Genomic DNA, 24,589 nt, shown 5'->3' with positions numbered 1-24,589 from the left:
GGAAGGAAGGAAGGAAGGAAGGAAGGAAGGAACAATGGAAGGAAGAGAGGAAGGAAGGAAGGGAAACATTTGTAGTCTTGCAAGATTGTTGTGAGGCTGAGCAAGGATGTACAGAGTATCTCCTACCATGTCTTACGCACATATGTTTGTGCATGAGTAGTACTGATGATATTCAGGCTTTGAACGTGCAAATCTGCAAGCATGTGCAAGGAGCATGTTGCTGTAGAAGTAGGGAATACACCCTGAGGTCATCAGAGTGGCAATACATCAGATGTGTCTTAGTCTAGAATCTGTGGGACAGGATAACTTCTATACTAAGAGAACCAGATATGGGAGAAACTGCTACTCCTTGGTGGGCTTGGTGATTACCTAATGGATCTAGCCCTGCTATAATCTCACCTTTAGTTCCTAACACAATACCTGGCAATTAATAGCTTATTTATGTACATATATACGACATTTATTAGAAAGATTATATATCTTACAGTGGATCAGAGCCCTGACACTGATAGATTACTATTCTTCTACCTCAAACTCAGGAGTCATTTCTCCATTCTTTTCTCTTTCCATCTCCCATTTCCTTTTTAATTTATAACTGGTCTCTTGCCTCTGCTGTTTGCGTGGTAAGTAGAGACTGCATAGTGACTGGCTGTAGGTAAATCCTTCTGGGCCCCATGGAGAGGTCCTCTTGGTCATCACACAATGCGTGTATCTATCTGGAAGCTATAAGCTATGGGCCCTCATGTCTGGCATCAGTACTGGGTGCACTTTCATTAACCTAAAGAGTGTAATTCTAGACCAAAGGTGAACAAATGTTTAACTGAGGGCCTGTCTGACAAAGTTGAACTTAGTTGATGGTTAAATATACTGACAATGCTGTGACATTTGAAAACAGCATCTTTGGTCAGATCATCCTACAGTCAGAAGTCGGCCAGGCGTTCTCTGACTGCTGCTCACTTTCCTAACTCACGTAAAATGCAGCACCATGAAAGTATCTAGAGCAGCTTGTGGTGTACCTCTTCAGTTCAACCTCAGCACCAAGAAAGACAGCAAACCCCAAACTCTTTGACAGGAGTTTACTGTTTACAGGAGTGTGTCATAGGCAGGAGTCATAATCAGTGTGTACACAGATATTCTGATGTGGTTGCGGTGATGTGGGAGGAATACTATGGAGCCTTTGTTGATGGTGTGAAGACCATGGTGCTTGGTAAGGGGGCAAGCCTCACTCAGCATGCCTCGGGATGAAGGCAGGCCTCTCTCAGAATGTCCAGCTATAGTAAGAGGAGGCCTTCTCTAGAGTGGAAAGGAAAGGAAAGGAAAGGAAAGGAAAGGAAAGGAAAGGAAAGGAAAGGAAAGGAAAGGAAAGGAATGCTCTTTTCATGGAGAGTTGGTAGGGCTATCTACCAGGAGGGTTTTCAAGTCTCAGATGACCATGTTAGCAAATGTAGGCAAAGTTTACCCTCCACATCTGAGTAGCTTGCTTTCACAACTCCTCACAGACAACACCATTTGCATGTGCTCAAGTCCTTTTCATAAGATGCCAGGATATGTGTGTGACCGAGGTACATCACAAATACTTGGTCTCCAGAGTAACTTGCCATACGTAAAGCAATATGTTACAGTTTAAACAGTTGTTATAGAGACCTGCCCAGAACAGACACATTTTACAAAAAGAACTTTGGGTCCCTAGTTGAATCCCTAGAAATGGGATGTGTGGATATAAAGGGCTGACAATATCATATAACTGATTAAGGACAAATGTCACAAGGCCTGTTGTGTCTTGTACTTCTGACATTACAGTCCTATTCTGTTTTTTGTGATCTCTTTAGAGCCTTTGTAGGTGAGCAGAGGCTTCTGCTCCCATTTAATACGGAATCAAAAGTGATAGGGAAGAGGGGAAAGGCAGACAGGATGTGGAGATGTGGGTTTGGAATCCCAGAACTGGGGAGGTGGAGATGTGTGTATCCTTTCTCACCAGCCAGCCTAGCAAAAGTGGTGACCTCCTAGATAGTAAGAGCCAAAACAAGATGGTTGCCCCTGAGGTTGACTTCTGACCGCCACCCATATACCAAATAAACCCACATATGAATTAATATGCATACAACCAAGAAAGGGCGCATGCATCCCTGGCCCCCAAAGCAATTGGAGTTTTTATAGTTAACCTAGTGATGGAGCTGATATCTGAGCTCACCTCTTGCCTCCTGGTTTACTCTATCTATCCACTCTTGCTTTATGTAACAATGATAATGTCACTGTGGATGGCCCACTGTAATGTGGGAGGTGTTTGTGGTCTAAGAATGCTGTTTCTAATAAAATATCTTGCACCAACTAGTCTACTTGGTACAGGCTGCTACAATTACCTTGTGTTTTCCCACATTTACTAGAATGCCAATCAAAGAAGCGCTTAATCTTCTGTGTTAATTTCTTAGGCCTGTCTCATCCAAGATGTCAGACTTAGGCCATTTATGTTCTATGTCCTCAGGTTTGACACACTAGAGTCATCTGATACTGTCACCCTCTGCATAGAGGGCTCCATCTCAAAGGAACAAGGTCAGATCTTGTTCTCTGAGCCTTTTGGAACACACCCACGAATGGAATACAAAACTTATTTGCTTGGATTAGATTTTCCTGATATAAGTCCATGAACTTAAAAACTACAGCCTTACAAAGTCAATTGTACATTTATTAAGCATACACTGAGGGTCGTGAATAGATGATGTCTTCTGAGCATTGGCCCATGACCCAGAACTCACTCCTGCCCCATGTCCCCTCAGCAACTTGTTGAATTCAGCGTTTGTTTTTACCTTGCTAGTGAATCTCCTTAGTGAGCTCACCTGAGCTGACCTTTTCTTGTCCAGCCTGTGAACACTGCCAAGGCCTTTTCTTATTGGGCTTCTCAATGTACTTGACTCTATATCTCTCCCACTTTGAGGACAGCAGCCTTGGACCCCACAACTCCAGAAGCTTCTAATTCTTCGGGTTGTGCTCCCTCTCTGCTGCCCCCTTTCCTGCCCATTATTTGGGGCCACTACTCTAATACATAGCTGCCAAATTCTCTTGCCATGGGCACTTTAATCACAGAGCATCTGCCAGGTGCTCTATTCTAGATATGCATCTATACCACAATTTCTTGTGTGTTTTATATTTATGGCTCAATCTCCTCTCTGGACCAGGAATCTAGACTTCCTAGTTTTACCCCTGTAAGACTGTTATCATCTCTTCTGTATCTGAACTAGACATATTAATGATCCCTTTTCTCAAGCCTTTCTTCATGCACATCATCGTAGCCATTGGGCCCATCTGACTTCCCGACTCCTTCTCTCTGACTGGTAGCTTCCTTGCAGGGTGTTTGTTCCTCACTTTAGGCTGGCCCTCAGTGACTCTGGCCTATAGCATTGCAGCAAAGGACAACTGGTTCCTGCTCCACTCTAGTTTCTTTCAGTCCATCCTCTATTTAGTTTCCAGAGCAATAATTTGAAATTCAAGCAAAATGTCTACAATTCCAATACTTCGGAGCATTGTGAAGTTAAAAGCCGCATCATGAACTAGCACTTTCCTCTCTAAATAAGCAAATATGCTGAAGTTATTATTTCTAGAGTGCTAGTATTTACACAGACATCAAGAAAAGACACTGAAGTTGTTTACTGGCCACATGGTGCTCACTCTACTGCCTGATACCTAGAGCCTAATGTTATTTTTCCCATAGATCACACATTAATAGCTGGGGTGTGTGTGTGTGTGTGTGTGTGTGTGTGTGTGTGTGTGTGTTGTGCATATGCGTGTGCATATGCATGCACCATAGTGGTGCAGTGGCCTTAGTCTTTTCCACTCCACCATAGTTCTTTGTTGATGGTTAACTCAGGGCTGACTCACATCTGGTATCTATAAGCCTGAATCCCTCCCAGAAGACCTGTGAGGAAGACCAATGCTCTTGAAATTGTGGCTACTGAAAAACTAAATCATTTCTGTGTGATGAACTCTGTCTAGGTCTGAAACCATGCAGACTAGGGGACCATGAGGCTTTGCACAAGATCTTGCATCACTTTGTGCCTCAGTTGCCTTGTTGGTAATATGGGACCAATAATTGCACCCTTGCCAAATCGTGAGATGTAGAAGAATGAGTCCTTGAAAAGCACAGCTCCCGGCATATGGTAGCTCAGGAACTGTTGGATGAAACAGCTTGATTATGATGGTAGATCTCAGAAAGCTGATTAAATAACTCCAGTGTGACCAAACAAGCTGTGACTGGCAGTTCCCTGTCTTTTTTTCTGATTTTTTTTTTTTTTTGAGCTACAGTAAGAACTTTAGATCTTGTTCCAAGTGAACTATGTGGATGCCTCAAGTTTATATGTCTCCTGACTCTCGGCTACATTCTACTCTGAAGCTCAGAATAAATAACGTCTCTTTGGAGGTCCAGTGTCATTTGCTATTTGCGAGTATCTGGCATAGGAACCAAGTTTTATGATTTAGTTTGCCTACGTAGCATTTAATCTTTGAAAACTCATATATATTCAGAGAATCACAAGCCTGCCTCATTTATCATGGAATCCTCAGGTCAGGGAACAGTGTCTAACTCACAGTAGGAGGTCAATAAATAGATGCTTCAGATAAGAAATCTTCAGGCCTGAAGCATTGGAGATGCAGCCAGACTTCATGTGCAGCAGGGCCTTAGCAGTGGTTTGTATGCCTTCTTGGTACCACAGCCCCTGGAGTATTCCCAGACTGGCACCATCATGCCTTCTCAACCTTGAATTGGATTTGCTAGGAAGGTCCAAATGTGGTTCAGTGAATGTAGTTTAGGATGGAGTACCCCAGCAAGGGATTTCATGATGTAATGGAAAGGGTTTAAGGAGCAGAAGTAAGCCAGGGGAAGGCAATTGTTATCTTTCTAGCCCCAGAACTGCTCACCTGGGAGCCATCTGCTCAGCCCAGTGCTGAGCTCACTCTGTCACAGCAACCTGATGCCCTCCCCCAAGCCTTCCAATGTCAAGAATTGAGATTTTGATAAAACTCTGTAGCTTGGGGATTGCTCTCTCATTTGGCCTCCTCTGTACACCCCTTGTCCCCTGGCATACCTGTTTGCCATTTTTTCTTATTAGAAATTCTTCCAAGGACTCTACATGGGAACTAAAGGGCATTGGAATTCTCATGTGGCAATTTATCTGCTTTGCCACATGAAGGATGGACTTGGCTCTCAGTGTGGATTTGGTTTGTAGACCATTTCTTACTTTGATTGGCCCCTCTTTTTTGTAGCTGTTGCCCACTGACTGTCCCATGTGGGCAGTATAGAATTCTCAGTTTCTTTTCTTGATGTCTGTATAAGTGTTAATATTCCAAAAATAATAAATTCATAATTTTTTTTTTTTAATTTAGAAAGGAAAGCACTGGAACATAGGGCGGCTTTTTAACTTTGTCATAGTCTGTTATTGGACTTTGGTTCCCTGTGCAGTTGATAGGTGAGAAGCCCCTACAAATGTTGTTGTTGTTTCAGGATCTTGAGGTCCTTCTGCTAAATGCAGAAATGTAGCCTTACATAGAAGAGCCCTAAATATCCGGTGCCCAGGTTGCTTTTGATATAGGATGTTCTCTGAGATGTTTTGAAGCTCCTGTTTGTCTTTCTTTTGAGAATGGCCTTCCTGGGGCATGACAGCTTTCTCTTAAGAGGATTTGGGCTTGAGATGTTCAGTGACAGAGCACTTACCTAACCATGAGAGCCCTTGGGTTGCAATCTCTGGTACCCAAACCAATACAGTTGTAATGGCCTCCGTCTCTGGACTGCAATGGCAGGCAGAGAGGGGCAGGGACAGATTCTAGGGCCTAGGTAACAGAAATGGTTGAGCTGTAAAAGTGGCCATGGTGAGTGCCAGCATTTTGTGTCTGAATGATCAGCAGACTATGTAGGAAGATATGAATCTGAAATTGCTTTGAGTTATGCCTGTAGCATATCTCTGTGGTGAAAACTAGAATGTAGTTAGATATTCCTACCTGGGGAAAGAGAGAGGAAGGATCACACTGAACATTTACAGCCAGCCATCAAGGTTGTAAAAATAATCATGGAAACCAGAGCAGAAAGACAGAGCAGACCCCAGGCAGTGCCTTAGCGAGTCAGCCCTGAGTATCAGGGATGAAATGCTGATCCTGTCAGTTAACTTGGAGGCCATCAGCAGAAGCTGCCAATAGCAGTGCTGCTGTGTCCTCTTATTCTGGGAGGTGACACCATCTGATGGATATGCAACATGAGGTCTGACAAGACAGTGCTGGCTAAACCATTGGCAACGTTTTCCCCAGGAGACCGTAGAGCCCTAGGTGGGAAGGGGAGGAGTAGAAGGCATGGGCAGAAACTGGTTTGAAGGAGTGGATGGGTATGCAATGTGGAGAACGAAGACAGGCAGAGTACCTCCTTTGTGTTTACCCATCCATCCTTCCTCTGCCTCCCAGTGGGAAGACTTGGACACATTTGTATACCTGAGAGGAAGAAGCCATTGCTAGAGGCTGTGGAAGCTTCAGGTCAGGGAACCCCCACTTCCGGCTGGTTGGTGTTCTCCACATTCAGTTATTGTACCTCTGCATAATAATGGTGAAAGGATGAATTTGTCAGAATCAAGATAATCTTACTAGATATAGTGATGTGTCAGCTTCTGTGTGTGCAAGAGAGTTGGAAACTTGCTAATGGAAACAACAGGGAGCATCTTAGCTGCTTGTATGTGTTCCACCCTTCATCCAGAGCATAGACTAAGAATGTAGTTATTATCCTCAGGTTTCCTGATGAGGAAATGGCTCTGTGTTGGTTTGCTCCTTGTCTGAGGTTCCCCTGCAGGTGAGTTCCCACTGTGAGGCTAAGCATGCTTGCTCTGAGCACCTCCCTGCACCATCCAGAGTACTGAGGCCATCTTACTGGCTCATGCACCTCTTCTTTTACTGCTGGGCCAGAAAACTAGTGCTGCCAGATGGGCCCAAATGCCATTCAGGGATTCTTGTCACTCTGTCTGAGCTACACAGCACCATGACACAGGAGGGCACTTTGGTATGAGAAAGAGCCTAGCATATGGCAGTGGTCCAGGTACATAGCTATTTCCAGACTTATGCTGATGTCTTCCTAAGGGACCTATGGGCACCCCTTCCCTACCTCTCATTGAGTCTTCAGATGTGAGATGGGGGAGGCCAGACAAGGCTGTGGACCCATTTGTAAGTGCCTCCTCCAGCCCAGGTCAGGCTACAAGCAGCTTTTGCCAGATATATGTCCCCACATCCTGGCACTGCATGATGACGACAGGGAGATGTCACCAAGGAAGTTGTTTAGATGAAGGAACAAGAATATAGAGGACTCTGTTGTAATGGGACCTGCTTTTAATGGTATCTGCTTAAAATCATGATTGATTCATGTATGGCTTTTTATTTAACGCCTTCAGTGACAGTGGTAGAGAGAAAGAGGAATCATGAAATAAGGACAGCAAACTTATTTAGCTGAGCCCTCGAGTCCTACCTTGCCCTGGCCACTTGTTGTAGCACAGAGGAAGGATATGTTGGTTAGTTTTTATATCAGCTTGACACAAGCTAGAATCATTTGGGAAGAGGGAATCTCAACTGAGAAAGTGTCCCTACCAGATCTGGCCTGTGGACAAGCCTGTTGAGCATTTTATTGATTAATAACCAAAATGGACGCACTCATCTCACAGAGGGCAGTGTCACCCCTGGGTAGGTAATCCTGAATTGTTTTTAAAAAGCAGGCTGAGAAAGCTATAAGTTCTTTTCTTCCTGAGTTGCTTTTGGTCATAATGTTTTATCACAGCAATAGGAATTTTAACTAGGACTAGCAATTTCCCAGTGGAAGGATCTATTGGGTCTGCACATTGCAAGCATTCTGGTGGCAGATACTTTCCAGGAAGTACACTGGGGAAGTGCCATTCTTGTTTGCAAAGGCTCAACTTTCCTGTTCCTTGTCCCTCCAGCCTTTCCGCTGTGCTCACTGTCATTACTCTTGTAACATCTCTGGATCTCTGAAAAGACACTACAACAGGAAGCACCCCAATGAGGAGTACACCAACGTGGGCAGCGGGGAGCTTGCAGCTGAAGCCCTCATCCAGCAAGGTGAGTGAGGAGCCCAGGCCTTCTGGGAAGCACTGATGTCTGCTAGCCTCTAAGAGCTCAGTTGCAACTGTGAATTTGTCATGGTGTTAGTCCGTCCTCTTTGCTGGCCATGTCATCCCCATCCCATCATTCACCAAGAAGCATGAGGCAATATTGCAGCTGTCGTGTGATAAGCTAAAGGGATGGCGGTCAGAAGTTACCTACAGTCTCTGATACAACTGCCAACACTCTCGTCTACTCTTTGTATGTGTTTGCAGAGTTCTAGAAATTTTAGGCTTTTTTCTTCACTCAGTGTCATTAACAGGAACATCTTGTTGTCATTAACAGGAACATTTTGTTGTCCTTTTGTTCAGTCTTTGTCTTAATTATAACCCCAAGGGCTTTTGGTATTACAGAATTACATATAGGGGCTTAAAGTTCTGTTATAGAGTTTCTAAGTATTTTTTCCTCTTTTAAACTATTATTATTATATATACATATAAAAGTATAAGCATAAATACAACCTATAGAGTCATTCTGTGTCGTGAAAGCATGTATATGTATACATTTCTAGGATTGACCACCTGGTATTAGATAACCAATCATAGGGGTCAATTCCATGGAAGATTAATTCTCCCTCTCTCAGTGGTGGTTGTTTTAGCTCCTCATCCATGGGTGGGGCCCTGTGAAATTTCTCCCCTCTTTCTTGGGATGTCAACTGGTGTTGGACTTGTACAGATCTCATATAGGCAGCCATGTTGTTGAGTATTCATGGGTGGCTTCCCTGTCATAAGTGACCTCATAGAATACTTCCTGGCTCTTTGGCTTTTGCAGTCTTTCTGCCTGCTCTTCACTGATCTTGAAATGGACCTTAAAGGAGAACCCTATACTCCTAGATACGGGCCAGTAAGAAAGAGGCAAAAAGAGGGGGAATGATTCTACTGTAATTAAATTTAAAAATAAATTTAATTTATTTAATTACTAATTAAATTTAGTTACATTTATTTAAATAAATGTAACTAAAGTTACTATAAATATACTTAGTAGTTGAACTTAGGGCTATAGAAAAATACATATTTTAGTACAACCGTACCTTAGCCATCCTGAAAAACATTTTAAACATTTATTTGGCTGGGCAGTGGTGGCGCATGCCTTTAATCCCAGCACTTGGGAGGCAGAGGCAGGTGAAATTCTAACGTTGAGGCCAGCCTGGTCTACAGAATGAGTTCCAGGACAGCCAGGCCTGCACAGAAAAACCCTGTCTTGAAAAAAATAGTAAAACAAAACAAAACAACCCATTTATTTGAGAATTAATGTAAACCTGGTAGTCATGAAAAGTTTCAGAGTGTCTGTCTGTCTGTCTGTCTGTCTCTCTCCCTCCCTCCCCTCCCTCCGTGTGTGTGTGTGTGTGTGTGTGTGTGTGTGTGTGTGTGTGTGTGGGTGGGTGGGTGTGGGTGTGTGTGGGTGTGTGTGGGTGTGTGTGGGTGTGTTTGTGTTTTGTTGGTGTTGTTTTGTCAAGACAGAGTTTCTCTGTAATAGCCCTGGCTGTCCTGGAACTCATNGTGGGTGTGTGTGGGTGTGTGTGGGTGTGTGTGGGGGTGTGTGGGTGTGTGTGGGTGTGTTTGTGTTTTGTTGGTGTTGTTTTGTCAAGACAGAGTTTCTCTGTAATAGCCCTGGCTGTCCTGGAACTCATGCTATAGACCAGACAGGCCTCCGAATCACAGAGATCCACCTGTTTGTGCCTCCTGACTGCTGGGATTAAGAGGATGCCACCACTGTTTGACTTTTCTTCATAATTTTTATTGAAAATAAATAACCGCACAATTACCACTGAAGAGGGCATAATACATATGCTCTTACCACATAAGAAAGTATAGCCATGTTTATGTCTCCGTTCCAATAATTCAGCTAAGACTGACTGCAGTGTGTAGCTTCAGTCATTACTCCGTATTAGCTGGCTACTATGTGGAACAGAGAGAGGTTTTAGAAACCTGTCCGGTTACCAGCTGGAGGACTGTGAGCTGTGTTACAGCCAGGGATGCTTATTTCTCTGATTCAGTATGAGGCATCACTTACTGAGTTGCCTAGAGATGCATCTCTGTGTAATACCAATGGATCGTCTATTCCTGGCGGCATCCAGTGACAGAGCAGAACAGGAATAGATGAGCAGTTAATTCTCTCGGGATCATTTCAGAGCCGTCCATCAGAAAGATATTGTGGGCCTTTCATTCTCTTCAGCAGGAGTTTTATGGAGCTAGGAGCACAGGATGGTGCAGCAAAGAGGAAGGATGTTGTCCCAAATCTGTTTTCTCTTCTTGAACTGTGCTGTGGTAGGCAAGTCACTTAGCCTGTCCTTGCTAGGTCCCTCGCTGGCAGAGCAGAATCAGCCACGCTGATGGAGAGGATGCAGTACAGAGCATCCAGCACACGAGACTGATTGATTCCTAGATTTACTTTGCTCTTCTGAAAGTAACTAACACTTCCAGAATCATTGCTAGGTCTTCCTTTTGTTTTCTGGGGATGGAACTCAAGGCCTTGCTCATGCTAGGTCTTGTCTTACCATGAGCTGTACCACTCACCCCCATGGCATTACATTTTAATGACAGTCAGCTCCAGGAATCACTGGGGAGAATAGATTGACTTAGAGTCACCATAAATGATGAGCGGGAGGCTGGGGCTTGGTTTTCACATCCTTCACACTCTTGGGTTTGATTGGCAGCAAATAGACATTCAGTGTGGCTGGTGGGACAGGGCCCTGGGTCTGATTGATGAAGCTATCACTGCTTTCAGACCTTCAACACTGCCTTGCCAACTTGAACTGATGTCTGCCCCAAGTTTTCTGTTAACTTTTTAAGGCTCTCTAATCAATTGGTATCTCTCCAATCAACTGGCATTTACTGATAGGACATGGGTTTCATATTTTAGCTTTGAAGATCAGTCCTTTATCATTTTCTTTCAGGTGCCCCCACCTCCCTGCCCCCTGCCTCTCCCTGTATCATTTTAGGTACTTGTTGAAGAAACAGATACCTGAATCTGTCTTCAGTATTCTGGTACTGTTTGGACATTAGGCTTCTCAGCCTTACACATGAAGCTGAAATCTTTGTTGTTTTGAACTACTGAATTAGAAGAATGTAAATCTGTGTCCACGGAAACCCTGTTTGCAAATGCATATCATATTATTCATGCTAATCTCAGGAAATAGCTTAGCATAGCAAAAATCCTGTAACTTGTAAGTAGTGCAAAACTCATCAGTTTAATTTTTGGACATGTTTAAAATGTCTAAATCCCAGACTCAATGAATAATTGGTAGGTGCTTCTAGTGGTGTGATGTTATGCCTTTTATTGACTATTACTATTTTATGGGTTAACTTTTCCTCTGCAATTGTCCTGTGAGCTTGGTGTGCTCATTCAGCTGTTTTAAAATGAAAGACTGAGGGAGGGCAGTAAGGAGGTGGCCAGGCTAATCCACTCTCCTGCTTTAGGATTTGGTGATGCTGAAGAAGGAGATGAAGGTGAGGACAGCACATGGTCTCACTGGAACAGTGATTAGGTTGTACCTGCAAGGTCTCACATGAGGTGGTGAGGACAGGGCATGGTCTAACTGGAACAGTGACTGGGTTGTACCTGTAAGCTGCTCCTTTTATCCTCTTATCCTTATTCCTAAGGCTAGTCACTAATTTGGCCCAAGGTTACCTATGGGACCTATCTATCTCTTTTGCTCAGTCCTTCTCAATGGTCTCAGGTCCCAGAGAGAAGCGAAGAAGACCTTATTTGAGCTCTGTGTACCAGGGACGGTTCATTAAAGTTCAGGATATTAGCTTGTATATGATAAAATTATGCTTGTTTTTCTCTGCTGTGGTTTCCCTATACTGCTTTTCTCAAGGATCCCATGGGAAGCATTTGACACAGGATTTAAATAACCTTGAGTTATATGGCCTGGTGTGATCTCATAGCACTTTGTCATTTAATAAGACATGAGAATGTCTGCAGGAAGTCCTAATGCACATTTTGATTCCTCACCTTGTAAACAGAGGTTAGGAGCCACACAGACTGAGACCGGGGTCTCTGCACAGTGTGGCCTACTCGCTATCCAAGTTCCTTAATGAAACTGTTTCTGTTCTGATCCCTGACTGCCTGTTTTTGTTTCCTAAAGCCACAATAGCAAATAACTTAAAACTACACAGATTTATCTTACAAAGGTCAGATATGCACATAGAGGCTCACTAAGCCAAAACAGAGATGTTGCCAAGTCTACAGATACTAGGGGTTGTCTGTTTTCTGACTTTGTCTAGCTTCTAGAGGCTCCCATGCTTTGGCTTGTGGACCCTTCTTGCACCCTCAAAGTCAAGAATGGTCAGTGGAATCTTTTTCATATCTCACTATGATGACCCTCTTCCCTTTGTCCGTGTAAGGATCCTTTTGATTATATTAGATACACCCTGTGATCCAGAATGATCTTCACCACAGAGTTCTTAGCTGAATCACAAGTACAAAGTACCTTTCTCATGCAAGGTACTGTGCTGACATGTTCCAAGCAGAAGTATAGCCATACATTGGGGCCTCTAGTCTGTCTACAATGCTGTAGCTTCCATGACGCTATGCGAATTTATATATTAACCTTAGTAGAAGAGAAAACTCAGACTTAAGAGTGTAAGAAAGTCTACTAGGCTCATTTCCTGCCTGCCTCATATTCCATGCCATTCCTGGTCCGATATTATTGAATGTGAAATGGAACCATCCACAATATTAAGGACCATAATGAAGGACAAATCTTTTAATACCTGGAAATCCAATTTCAGATTCTTTAAAGAGCAAGGTTGCCATGGTGAGCTTTTGAAAGTTGCACCTGGATGTCCTACCTTTCTTTTGGTTAATCAGTCCAGGTGAGAAAATTGTGCTTTGGCCATTTTTGCATCTTTGCTGAGCACTTAATGCCAGGGCTGTGAGTAGCTCACTAAGTCTTCTGTTGACCTTTACTATGCATGCTAAGAAATTAATTAATTGAAGTAGAAATTATTTCTCTCTGATTTGATGCCAATTAACTAGCACGGTTATACATTCAGGTGAGATTACATATTTCTGTTTGTTGTGCTTTAATTAAAGTTGCTATGGCAAAGGTTGCAGTTTTAATTAATATTGGGCATTATCATATTAAGCTCAATTTAAACATAATACGAGGATGTTTTTCTCCCTGAATTAGTTTCCTTAAAATAGTATTCCAGCTTCATTGTGAAGCTTCCGTTTGACCTCAGAAAGTTTGTTGTTGGTTGCTGCTGTGTTTAACTCTTTCAAGGAAAAGCAGTGTTGGAATTACCATGAGCAAAGGTGGACAGCCTCATTGGAAAGGTTATGGCCACTCCCAGTCTTCAAAGATGGTCTTCAGAGAGGGTCATGGGGAAAGAGAGCAGGATAGGTGACTAGTACATGGTAATATGGAGTGTGTATAAGTTACCATCTTGCTGCTGTGATAAAACACCACGACTAAGAGCAACTTATAGAAGAAAGAGGTTTTTTTTTTTTTTTTGGCTTATGTTTTAGAGGCAGAGTCCATAATGGTACAGGAGGCATAGCATCAGGTGACTAGAGCAGGAAACTGAGAAATCTCACCTTCAAATACAGGCAAGAAACAGAAGTAGGAGTTGACTGAGACTTTTTATTTGCAGAGCCGCCCTCAGTGATGTATGTCCTCCAGCAAGTCTGCATATCTTAAAAGTTCTGTAACCTCCCCAAGAACACCATGAACTGGGGACAAAGTATTCAAATACCCAAGTCTGTGGGGTCATTTCTCATTCAAACCACCACGGACGGTTAAAAAGACGTTGTCTTATACTCTTGGCTAAGAACAATTCATTTGATCTTAGCTATAAAAACAATACAATGTCTTTGAGATTCTTAACATAAGCATTCACTTAAGAAGTTGCCTTTTCTGTAGAATGTTTTGTAACTTGAGAATCTGATGTTCATATTGGACTTTCTGGTGATGACTAGTGTCATCTGGCTTTGTCTCTCCTCTATTTTGTTTTTCTGCATGCTCTTGAACATGCCCAGGATGAGAAGACTGAAGAGCAGTGAGCTGACTTAGGAAGGGGAGTGCTATCATCCTCCATGTCTGCAGTAGACAAGAAACTCCAATCTAGACAATGCTGTGTGCAGAGTCCACTGACATGGAGTTGGTTCAGAAGGCATGTACTGTAGCTGCAAGTGAAAGAAGATACAATTGAATGATTCGTGCCCCTGAGATTACCTGGCCCATAATAAATTTATCTAGGCAAATTCAAAATCAAGACAGAATTCCTCAGAATGAGTAATAAATAAATGGATATGACAGCCTGAAACAGGTTTATCAGCTCAACCCTGGGCTGCCTAAATCTAAGCATCTCTGTGATTCACTTAGCTTAGCTCACAAAGGCATGGGAGAAGTGGTCACCTTGGACATCACTTGATGTGCATGTCAGGGATGTAGAAAGGATTGTTTGTGAGGCTTTGTGATTGAGAATAAAGGGAAGGAACTGGTGCAGGTGTCTTAGTCAGGGACGTATTGAGAGGAGAGTGACATGTCATACTGTCCAGGGAGAATTTGATATTGTTTACTTTGCAGAACTCTTAAGTTGGTTACAGCCTTGGCCTAAAGCAAATACTACTTCATTGTCCCAAGCCTCTGTTTAAAATGAAGTAATCATTGTTGAAACACGAACATAGCTTATTGTCCAGAAAATAGATAGATATGCATTACTATTACTTCTGTATTAGCCAGGGTTCTCTAGAGTCTCATGACTTAGGGAATGTCTCTCTATATTAAGGGAATTTATTCAAATAACTTAGAGTCTGCAGTTTGACTAAGCCAACAATGGCTAGCTGTGAATGAGAAGTCCAAGAAGCTAGTAGTTCCTAAGTCTCACGAGTTGTTGTGTTTCAGCTAGTCCTTTGTATAAGCTGCAATCCTGAAGTAGTAGGTTCCAACAGATGTGCTGGCAAGTAAGTGCAAGCAGGTGACAAAGAATGAAACTTTCATTTGTCTATTGTCCTGTGTAGGTCTCCAGCAGAAGGTATGGCCCAGATTAAATGTGTGTACCACCATGCCTGGACCTAAGCTTTTCTTTATTTGGAACTTGTTCTGTCCAGTCTGGCCTTGAACTCAGAGATCTGCTTGCCTCTGTCTCTTAGGATTAAGGGCATGAACCATCTTTCCTAGGCCTAAACTTTTCATGAAAGCTATGCCTCAAGATCCAGATCAAAAGCATGCATCATCCCATGCCAAGATCTGGGTCAAAAGCCTGTGTCTTTCAACCTCAAGATCTGGATCACAGGTGTGCCCTCCATTTCTGGATTGTAGTTTATTCCAGATATAGTCAAGTTGACATCCAAATAGCCATCACCCCGTTGCTGCTATCGTTATAGGAGTATAATATACAGTGCCCATTGGCTTACTGACTGATCTGGACATGTGCTGTGGCAGCCATGGGACTGAGTATGGGAGAAGTTAGCCTTGGCAGGAGGCAGGATTAAGAGCAAGCAAGATAGTATTGACACTGTAAATTTCCAAGACAAACAGAATGCAGGGAGAGCTAGTTAAAGAGGAAGGGGGGAGAAAGCCCTCCTTGTGAAGTAAAGGTAGACTTTCATTGTTCTCATGATATTGTACAAGGATGAGATTAGGGAGGAAAGGCTATCTGTAGGAAAACACAGGCATGAGAAGGTGAGACCTGAAATCTCACCTTTGGGTCATGAGCTGCTGGAACTGCATAGGCAGCAGGCTGCAAAATCTCAGGCAGGGGATCATTGGTGAGGGTATCCACTGTCTGCTTCCAGCCCCGTGTGGAGGCCCAACACCTCAGGCTTTCTCTGGCTAGAGCTTGCTTGCATCTCCTGCTACAAGATTAGTGTTCAGTACTGCTTCTGATATAATTTTAGAAAGACAGTCTCTTCTGTGACCTTAGGGTTGGTTTTTGTTGTTGATCTTTTTTTTTTTTTTTTTTTTTTTTTTTTACCTTGAGTTTTACTTTCTTCCAATTAAAGCATCTAAATTCTTCCTGGAACATGTGCAAAATTTAATTGGTTCAATAAACAGTAACACTTCAGGATGTGACCAGAGTTTTAATTCATTCTTTACTGAGAATCTCACAGGAGAATTTATCCTTGTGACTTAGCTTGTCTTGGAAGGGGTTTAAGAATTGAGCATCTGATTTTAAAGCATTTGGGAGCAAAGGAGGTAGACAAATCAGCCACTGCTCTTTAGTGACTTTAAAAATGTTATTTACAGATAACAACATGAAAGATTGATTTTAGCCGCAATCCAGTTGGTCAAGGGGATTTTTGTTGCTCATTTCTCTCTGGCATTTAAAATATCAAGCAGGTATTAGGCTCTCTGCAAAGACCTATTCAGTAAATAAGAAAAGTGTATTAAGTTCTAAACTCTCTACTCTAAAAGCTTACATGTGGCTGCTGTTGTATTCCAATACTAAGTGTGAGTGACTGTGGGTGCCAGAGAAAAACTAATGTACTTTACAGATCCCACACATTTTGGACAGGAGACCCAGCAGCGTGGTTATTTGCTATAAACACTTCTTTTTGCCTCTCTGTGCTTGCAGGTGGTCTGAAGTGTCCTGTTTGCAGCTTTGTGTATGGAACCAAATGGGAGTTCAACAGACACTTGAAGAACAAACATGGCTTGAAGGTAGTGGAGATTGATGGAGACCCCAAATGGGAGGTAACACTTTAAGTGTGGTATGAGCTCGACATGTTGAAACACAGGTGACAAGTCAGGTGAGCCCAGGTGCTGGGCACAGTCAGTCCTCAAGATCACTGGATGTGTTTCTTGGAAATCCTCTGCAGCCATTTCAGATCATGGCTCCCGGTCCCTCTGAGTGACATCTGAACCACCAATGAGAATTTATTCCGGGTTGAACTTAGACATTTCTGTGAATGTTGTTTTGGCTTCTCCAGCCCACAAACCGTGACTTAGATGTTACACCCAGCAGAGGAAAAGGCAAGTGGTCTGTTGCTATCCTCACAGAGAGAATTCGAAGGAGCCCTATTTTCTGGTTCCAGGTCCTTCCCACTAGCTGTTTCCCCTAGGAACTTGAATCTGTCGCCATTATGAGCACCAGCAGCCACCCATCTTAAAGTACCAGATGCCACTACAGTGGGCAGATTGCAGTCATTCTAGGTAGGGCTTCTTAGACTCAATACTATTGGTGGGGTTTTTTTGTTTGTTTGTTTTTTTAAAGATTTTTTATTAGATATTTTCTTTATTTACATTTCAACTGGTATCCTTCCCTTTCCTTGAATCCCCTTCGAAGACCCCCTATCCCTTTCCCCCTCCCCCTGCTCATCAATCCACCTACTCTCGATTCCCTGTTCTCACATTCCCCTACACTGGGGCATTGAGCCTTCACAGGACCAAGGGCTTCTCCTCCCATTGATGTCTAACAAGGCCAACTTTTGTAGCAGATATGCGGCTGGAGCGTGGGTCCCTCCATGGCTCTTTGGTTGGTGGTTTAGTCCCTGGGAGCTCTGGGGGTACTGTTTGTTTCATGTTTTGATCTGCATGATTCTTTGTTGTAAGCGGACTATTCTGGACCTTGTAGGAAGCTTAGCTCCATCTCTAGCCCTTTCCTACCAGGTACCTCTAGCATCACCCTGCCTCTCTGGACGTCACTGAGACAATTACAGTTGTTTCCAGACACTGGCAAGGGTCATCACTCTCTGGCAATCACAGACACCTCAGCTGACAGTGGGTTTAGAGAGTACCTGGTTATAACCAGGCAGGAGTAAGGTCTTTGAAACAATTCATAGCACACAAAAATACTGAAACACCACAACTGTGCCGAGATTACTTTGGAGAGTTCGGAAATCATGTCTTCATGGAGGAACTGTATATGTTGATATAGCTCACCATGAACTGGGGGAAGAAATGGAACAATCATCTTCATAGATGCCAAAAGGCTTGTGACAGCCAGCATCGTTCACCTATTACACACTTTCAGTAGACTGAAGTGGGTGCTCCTTAAGAGGACGAAAGGGTGTGTTTTGGCCATAAGCCAGTGTCTTGCTTCATTTGGAAGCACTAGAGGGTTTTCACTAAAGTCAGAAACAAGTAACTATGGAAACAGTATGTTGCTGGATACTCTAGGGCCAAAGTCAGAGAGCCAATGAGTGCTGCAGTCTGCCCAGAGTGCCTGCTACAGTACTATGCTTAATCTCTGAAACTCTTTATTGTGTATTTTATAATTGAGCAAAGTTCTCATGAGAATGCTCTATATATAAGTGGAACTGTGTTTTCACCATTTGAAGATTTTACAATAAGCAGAGGCCAAAGCTACATGGAGCCTTAGTGCCAACTTGGAATCAAAGAACTCGGAACTCGTGTGGTTTACTGTTATTATTTGCCATCGTCTACATGTTGAAATTCCCTAATTAAAACAAAACAAAACAAAATTCAGAATCTACAATGCTGAAAACTCCAAAAGCTTTTGAATATCAATGTCACCTCACTAGTGGAAAATTCCACATCTCCCCTCACTTGAAATACTTGTGGAAGAAACAATGAATCTGATTTACTTCAGAGCTATCAGGGGTGAAGCCACAGCAAGACAGCACAATGTGTGATTCATTTCCTGTGCCTGCCTGGTGGCCTAAGCTTGATCTGGAACCCATATAATATGGAAGTAAAGAACCAACTCCACATAGTTGTCCTCTGACCTCAAACTGTGGGTGTGGCATGCGCCTAGGCATCCCCTAACACATCCAAGCGCCTGTCACGGAGGATGTGGGACCATGGGCGAGACCACTGATTGGGACTTGATAATTGTTTTTATCAGGTGATGTGTGACCAGTATGTGGAAGTTTGTCATTCTTCTCTCTTTACTTCTATATGTATTTTATAAATTAAGACTAACAGGTTAGGGTTAGGGGTGACAGGCTTTAAACTTGTCTGTGTTATCTATAATCTGTTTGACCTTGAGCCATTGGTGACTCAGTTTACCCTTAGTGTTGTCAACCATGTAGTGGGCCGGTAGATTGGAAAGCTGACAGGGAGAATCCTGTAACATGCTGGAGTTCCCGTGACAAGCCCTCAGTACTGTCGGTGCTGATCGCAAGCTCAGTGTCACATTACCATAAACGGTGCCACAATTTTTTTCCAGAACTCTTAAGTTCATGCTACAGAATTTGTTGTCTGTTAAAGAAACAGACACTGGGATACTAATTCATGATGGAAAGCTTGCTAAGTCAGGTCCCTCCAGCCTATTCTAGAACTATTAGTAGGGCTTTAACCCTCACAAAACAGTACACAAAAAAATAAGCACTTGCCTGGAAGCTGGACACAGTGGGATGACACACTGGCTGCCTGGCACTTTGGATTGTCATTTATCTCCTAAGAATGCCTTACAGAGAGCACTACTCTTACTGGATGTTATCATTACCTGGTTCCCCCAAAAGGAGAGCAGCTCTTTCATAAGCTAAGGCACTTGCGTCCAGAGTTGGGTAGTATATTACTTGTCTTAGTAAGGGTTTCTATAACTGCAACAAAACACCACAGATAAAAAGCAAGTTGTGGAAGAAAGGGTTTATTCTGCTTATACTTCCATATTGCTGTTCATCACCAAAAGATGTCAGGACAGGAACTTAAACTGGGCAAGAACCTAGAGAAGGTATTGTAAAGAATGGAGAGGTGCTACTTCTTGGCCTTCTTCACATGGCTTGCTCACCATCCTAGGGATATCACCATGATCTCACATTAAAAACATAAATAACTAAAAGTCCTACATTCTTTACAAAACTGGATACATTAAAATGTCAGTTCCTTTAAAATAGCCAATCTCTTTTAAAGTACAAAGTCTTTTAAAATTCAGTCTCTCAGCTGTGGGTTCCAGCAAGATGCTTTATTATTTCAAGAGGGAAGAGTCAGCATCGTCACAATCAAGTCAAAGCAGAAGCAAATTCCAACCAGCCAATGTCTGGGATCCACTCATGATCTTCTGGACTCCTCCAAAGGGCTTGGATCATTCCTCAAGCTCTGCCCTCTGCAACACACACACAGCTTGTCTTTTAGGCTCCATCTGGCTCCACTCCACTGCTGCTGCTGTTCTTAGTGGTCATCCCATGGTACTGGCATCTCCAAAACTATTGGCACCTGGGCAGCACCTTCACCAATAACCTCAATGGTTATTGAGGTTGCACCTTCACTAGTGGCCCCTCCTGGCCTCTCACTGTGCCAAGCCTCAGTTGCTCTTCATAGTCCCTCAAACCAGTACCTTCAGAACCAGTGCCATGTGATGACTCTTACTCTGTCAAGCTTGGTTGCCAACTCAAAGTACAACCACTTAGTTGCCTCTGGAGCACAGCTTGTGTGTGTTGACTCTCAGGAAACATTTTCCAGAAGATTTCACCTCAGTGATGCTGGCCTAGGCTTAATTACTGCGAAATTCACAGCTCCAGCCAACCAGCATTGAGTATCCCAGTAAAGCAAAGGTTTGTTTTAGAAGTTCTGGTGTCATGTTAGTCGCAGCTGCTTCTTTAGCCCCAGCTAACCATAATGACAGAATCTTAAAATAGCAAGTGGCCCTGATAGTCTTTAAACTTCCCTCTGAAACTTCACAAGCCAGGCTTCTATCTTCTGCACTGTTCTCAACATTCTTATCTTCCAAGTTTCCATAGAACATTCCACACTGATTTCTTAACACTCAATGGCTCTTCTAGCTCAAAGTTTCAAAGTTCTTCCACAGTTCTTCCAAAACCATGGTCACGTCTGGTACAGCAACATCATACAATCTTGGCACCAACTTGTCTTAATTAGGGTTTCTATTGCTGTAACGAAACACCATGATCAAAAAGCAAGTTGGAGAGGAAAGGGTTTATTTAGCTTACACATTCACATTGCTGTTCATTATTTAAGAAAGTCAGGACAGGAGCTCAAACATGGCAGGATCCTGTAGTCAGGAGCTGATGCAGAAGTCATGGAGGGTGCTGCTTACTGAATTGCTTCACATGGCTTGCTCATCCTACATTTTTATAGAACTCAGGACCACCACCAAGTGATGGCACCACCCACAATGGGCTAGGCTCTTCCCCCCTCACCTCCATTGATCACTGAGAAAATGCCTTACAGCTGGATCTCATGGAGACATTTCCTCAACTAAGGCTCCTTTCTCTCTGATGACAATAATTTGTATCAAGTTGACACACAACAAACCCCAGTACGTTGCTTAATGCTATTCTAAAGAGAAATGATCTTTCTAATAGTTTCTGTATTCATTTGATATTTATTGGGTGTTTCCTTTATGTCAAGCAAGTATAGCTGAACTGGCTGACTGACCAAAAGGACAGTTACATGCTCCTCTGGAACTCTTGTCAGTTACTCACAGGTGTCAATAGAGCATAATGTTGGCTCCTATACACTTTGGCCAAAGTGCTGCCTTTTGTTTTTATTGGTGAGATTCATGACCCTCACCTTACAGGATTAGTTGTGTTTCTTCCCAGAAAGAGATCTATTAATATTGTTCCTGTGACTATCTAATTTCCTTGCTTCTCTCCTTGTGGTATAAGATATCTTTGAGTGACACTTGGGCCCTCCTGCCATCACATATCCTGACATTGCAGAATATGTCCTTCCACATCCTTTGTATAGCAATTTGATGCATGTCAGTAGCTAAGGTTCAGTATGACCTCACTGTATGGTAGGGCCTGTGCTTTAGTGCTAAGTAACAATGCATTCTTCCTTTCCCATTTTCCTCCATGACTGATCCTTTCCTTTGTTAGCTTTGTGGCTGGAGGCCTCAGTGTAAGAGGCACATTACAAACAATGTTGGTAGCAGTGGGAGGAGAGAGAAGCCTGTAGAAAAACATACTCAAGTGTGTTCATTGAAAACAGCATGCTTCACTTTGTACCATGAGCATGGGGAGCAACAAGCTTCTCCACACAGTGGCCATAAGGTCTTGACCCTCAAGAGGAAATGTTATCTTTGGGCAATGCATCTATTAGAGCAGATGGCTCTTGGGGGAGCTAAGCCAGTGAAGTGTTAAATGCCGCTCTCCTGTATGGGTTTCTCTCATCCTGGAATTTTGGGTTGCTGGTAATGTCATGGAAGGATGCTGAGACATGATGTTTTTATTTAGCCAGCAGCAGAGACTCCAGAGGAGGCCTCCACCCAGTATCTCTACATCACTGAAGCTGAAGATGTTCAGGGGACACAAGCAGCTGTGGCTGCACTTCAGGACCTGAGATATACCTCCGAGAGTGGTGAGGACATACCTGGTTTTATTTCTCACTTTTGTGTTTCTCTCTCTCTCTCTCTCTCTCTCTCTCTCTCTCTCTCTCTCTCTCCTCCTTTTCTTATATTTTTTTTATTTACATTTCAAATGTTATCCCCTTTCCTAGTTTCCTNTCTCTCTCTCTCTCTCTCTCTCTCTCTCTCTCTCTCTCTCTCTCTCTCTCTCATAATATATTTTCTTTATTTACATTTCAAATGTTATCCCCTTTCCTAGTTTCCTGTCTGAAAATCCCCTATCCCCTCCCTCTGCTCCCCAACCCACCCACTCACATTCCTGGCCCTGGCATTCCCCTATCCTGGGGCATAGAACCTTCAAAGGACCTAGGGCCTCTTCTCCCATTGATGACTGACTAGGCCTTCTTCTGCTACATATACAGCTAGAACCAAAAGTCCCACCATATGTTTTCTTTGATTGGTGGTTTAGTCCCTGGGAGCTCTGGGTGTACTGGATAGTTCATATTGATGATCCTCCTATGGGCCTGCAAACCCCTTCAGCTCCTTGGGTACTTTCTCTAGCTCCTTCATTGGGGACCCTGTGCTCCGTCCAATAGATGATTGTGAGCATCCACTTCTGTATTTGCCAGGCACTGGCAGAGCCTCTCAGGAGACAGCTATATCAGGGTCCTGTCAGCAAGCTCTTGTTGGCATCTGCCATAGTGTCTGGGTTTGGAGGTTGTTTATGGGATGGATCCCCAAGTGGAGCAGTCTCTGGATGGTCATTCACTCCTTCCATGGGTATTTTGTTCCCCCTTCTAAGTATTCTGAGCTTCTGATACCCACTTATCAGTGAGTGCATATCATATGTGTTCTTTTGTGATTGGGTTACCTCACTTAGGATGATATCCTCCTCTGTGTTTCTCTTTATGTAATAAATAAACCAGCATGTCTTTCTCTGTAAATGCTTTAGAATGAACCTAGCCAGAGTGGGGCCTACATAGCTCAGTCTTATTTCTAGTGCAGCCTTAGGTATGAGCAGTCTTACCATTCTTACTTATTTGCAGTACTATGAATTATGTTCACTGAACATAGTTGGTTAAGAGTCCTCTAGGTCACAGAATTGGAGTCTGGTTCTCCTGACTTACCTCATGGCCTCTATTCCTCGGGTCTTATCCCAGGATCCAAGTGTCCAGGCAGGTGATAACAGTGGGTGGCATAGGATGTAATGTAGCAATGGATCACCCCAGGCATACAAATATACACTTGTGTGCTCAGGACCACTCATCTGTCTTCATTTTCCCCAAAAAGCCAGATCATATTTTTAAATCAAATGTGATGACTTTGAATTTATTTGATCTGTTTCTAAACTGGACACTGTACTTGGAAACAGTTTTCCCAAAGCTCTAGGAGTGCCAGAGCACATGCATATTAGGGGCTGAGTCAAGCAAGCAAGATTAATGGGAAAGCATTAGGTGAGAACAAATGGTAATGGAAAATAAGAGAATGCTCCTGTCCTGACTTGAGGTCCTCAATCCTGGGTCCTAAGAAAGCTCCATCCAAACACCTATGAGTATCTGTTTCTGAGCAATTAACTGCTGCTGCCTATCAGGCTAGAGCAAACTGGGTCCACAGCACCTTCATTTCTACCATAGTCAAGGCTAAGCTGTTAAGAGAGACTCTCACCACTGAGTCCTTGATTGAATTTGTGTTTCTGTCTCAGTGGTTAGTGATGTCTGCATCTCCCATGATCACATACCTATTTGCCCACTAGTGTCTTCCCATAGAGTGTCTACTAGCCCAAAACTGTCTTTCTTTAGAGCTTCTATGTACACATGTCCATTTGCCCACCCATGTCTTTCCTTAGAGAATCCATGACTGTGTGCAATTTCTAACCAGTGTGTATTCTTGGAGAGTCTATGAGCATATGGCCATTTTCCCAATGTGTTTTTTCTTGGAGAGGTGATATGCACATGCCCACATGTCCACCAGTGTCTGCCCAGGGTGCCCCAGATGCTGTCTCCTCTTTGTCGCTCAGCAGGCCAGACCTCCTCCTTCAACTCCTGGCTGCCTGCTTGTCTTGCTTCTTGCCTCTAGGCTGTGGTGCAGAGCAAACTCTGCAGTTATTCACGTAGGCTGCATTTCTTATATGTATATGTGCTATTTTGTGGTCCCCTCATGGCACTTTTCTGCCTAGCTTACCCCTATCTTCAGCACTTAGCTTGCATGTCGCCTGCTGGGATCCCACCAGACTTCTCTATACTGTCCCCTAACTGCCCTCCAATACCATGTGTTAGGCTGATGTGCTTACACATGGG

General features: G+C 43.3%; 1 protein-coding gene across 2 annotated transcripts in view; it reads left to right on the top strand.

Moving 5' to 3' along the window:
* The window catches only part of Zfat (zinc finger and AT-hook domain containing), a 178,226-nt gene that overhangs the window by 134,961 nt on the left and 18,676 nt on the right, over positions 1-24,589 (top strand). The window contains exons 12-14 of one of the 2 annotated variants that reach the window (XM_021182879.2): positions 7,950-8,088; positions 16,656-16,774; positions 22,183-22,306. In XM_021182879.2, the coding sequence (XP_021038538.1) occupies positions 7,950-8,088; positions 16,656-16,774; positions 22,183-22,306 (382 nt within the window). The remainder of the gene's footprint in view (positions 1-7,949; positions 8,089-16,655; positions 16,775-22,182; positions 22,307-24,589) is intronic. The other variant, XM_029469960.1, reaches the window with a different exon arrangement.

This window comes from Mus caroli, chromosome 15 (assembly GCF_900094665.2).
Source record: "Mus caroli chromosome 15, CAROLI_EIJ_v1.1, whole genome shotgun sequence".
NCBI classification, from domain to species: Eukaryota; Metazoa; Chordata; class Mammalia; order Rodentia; family Muridae; genus Mus; species Mus caroli.
The sequence above is the reverse complement of the archived record's forward strand: the minus strand, read 5'-3'. Positions and strand labels throughout refer to the sequence as shown.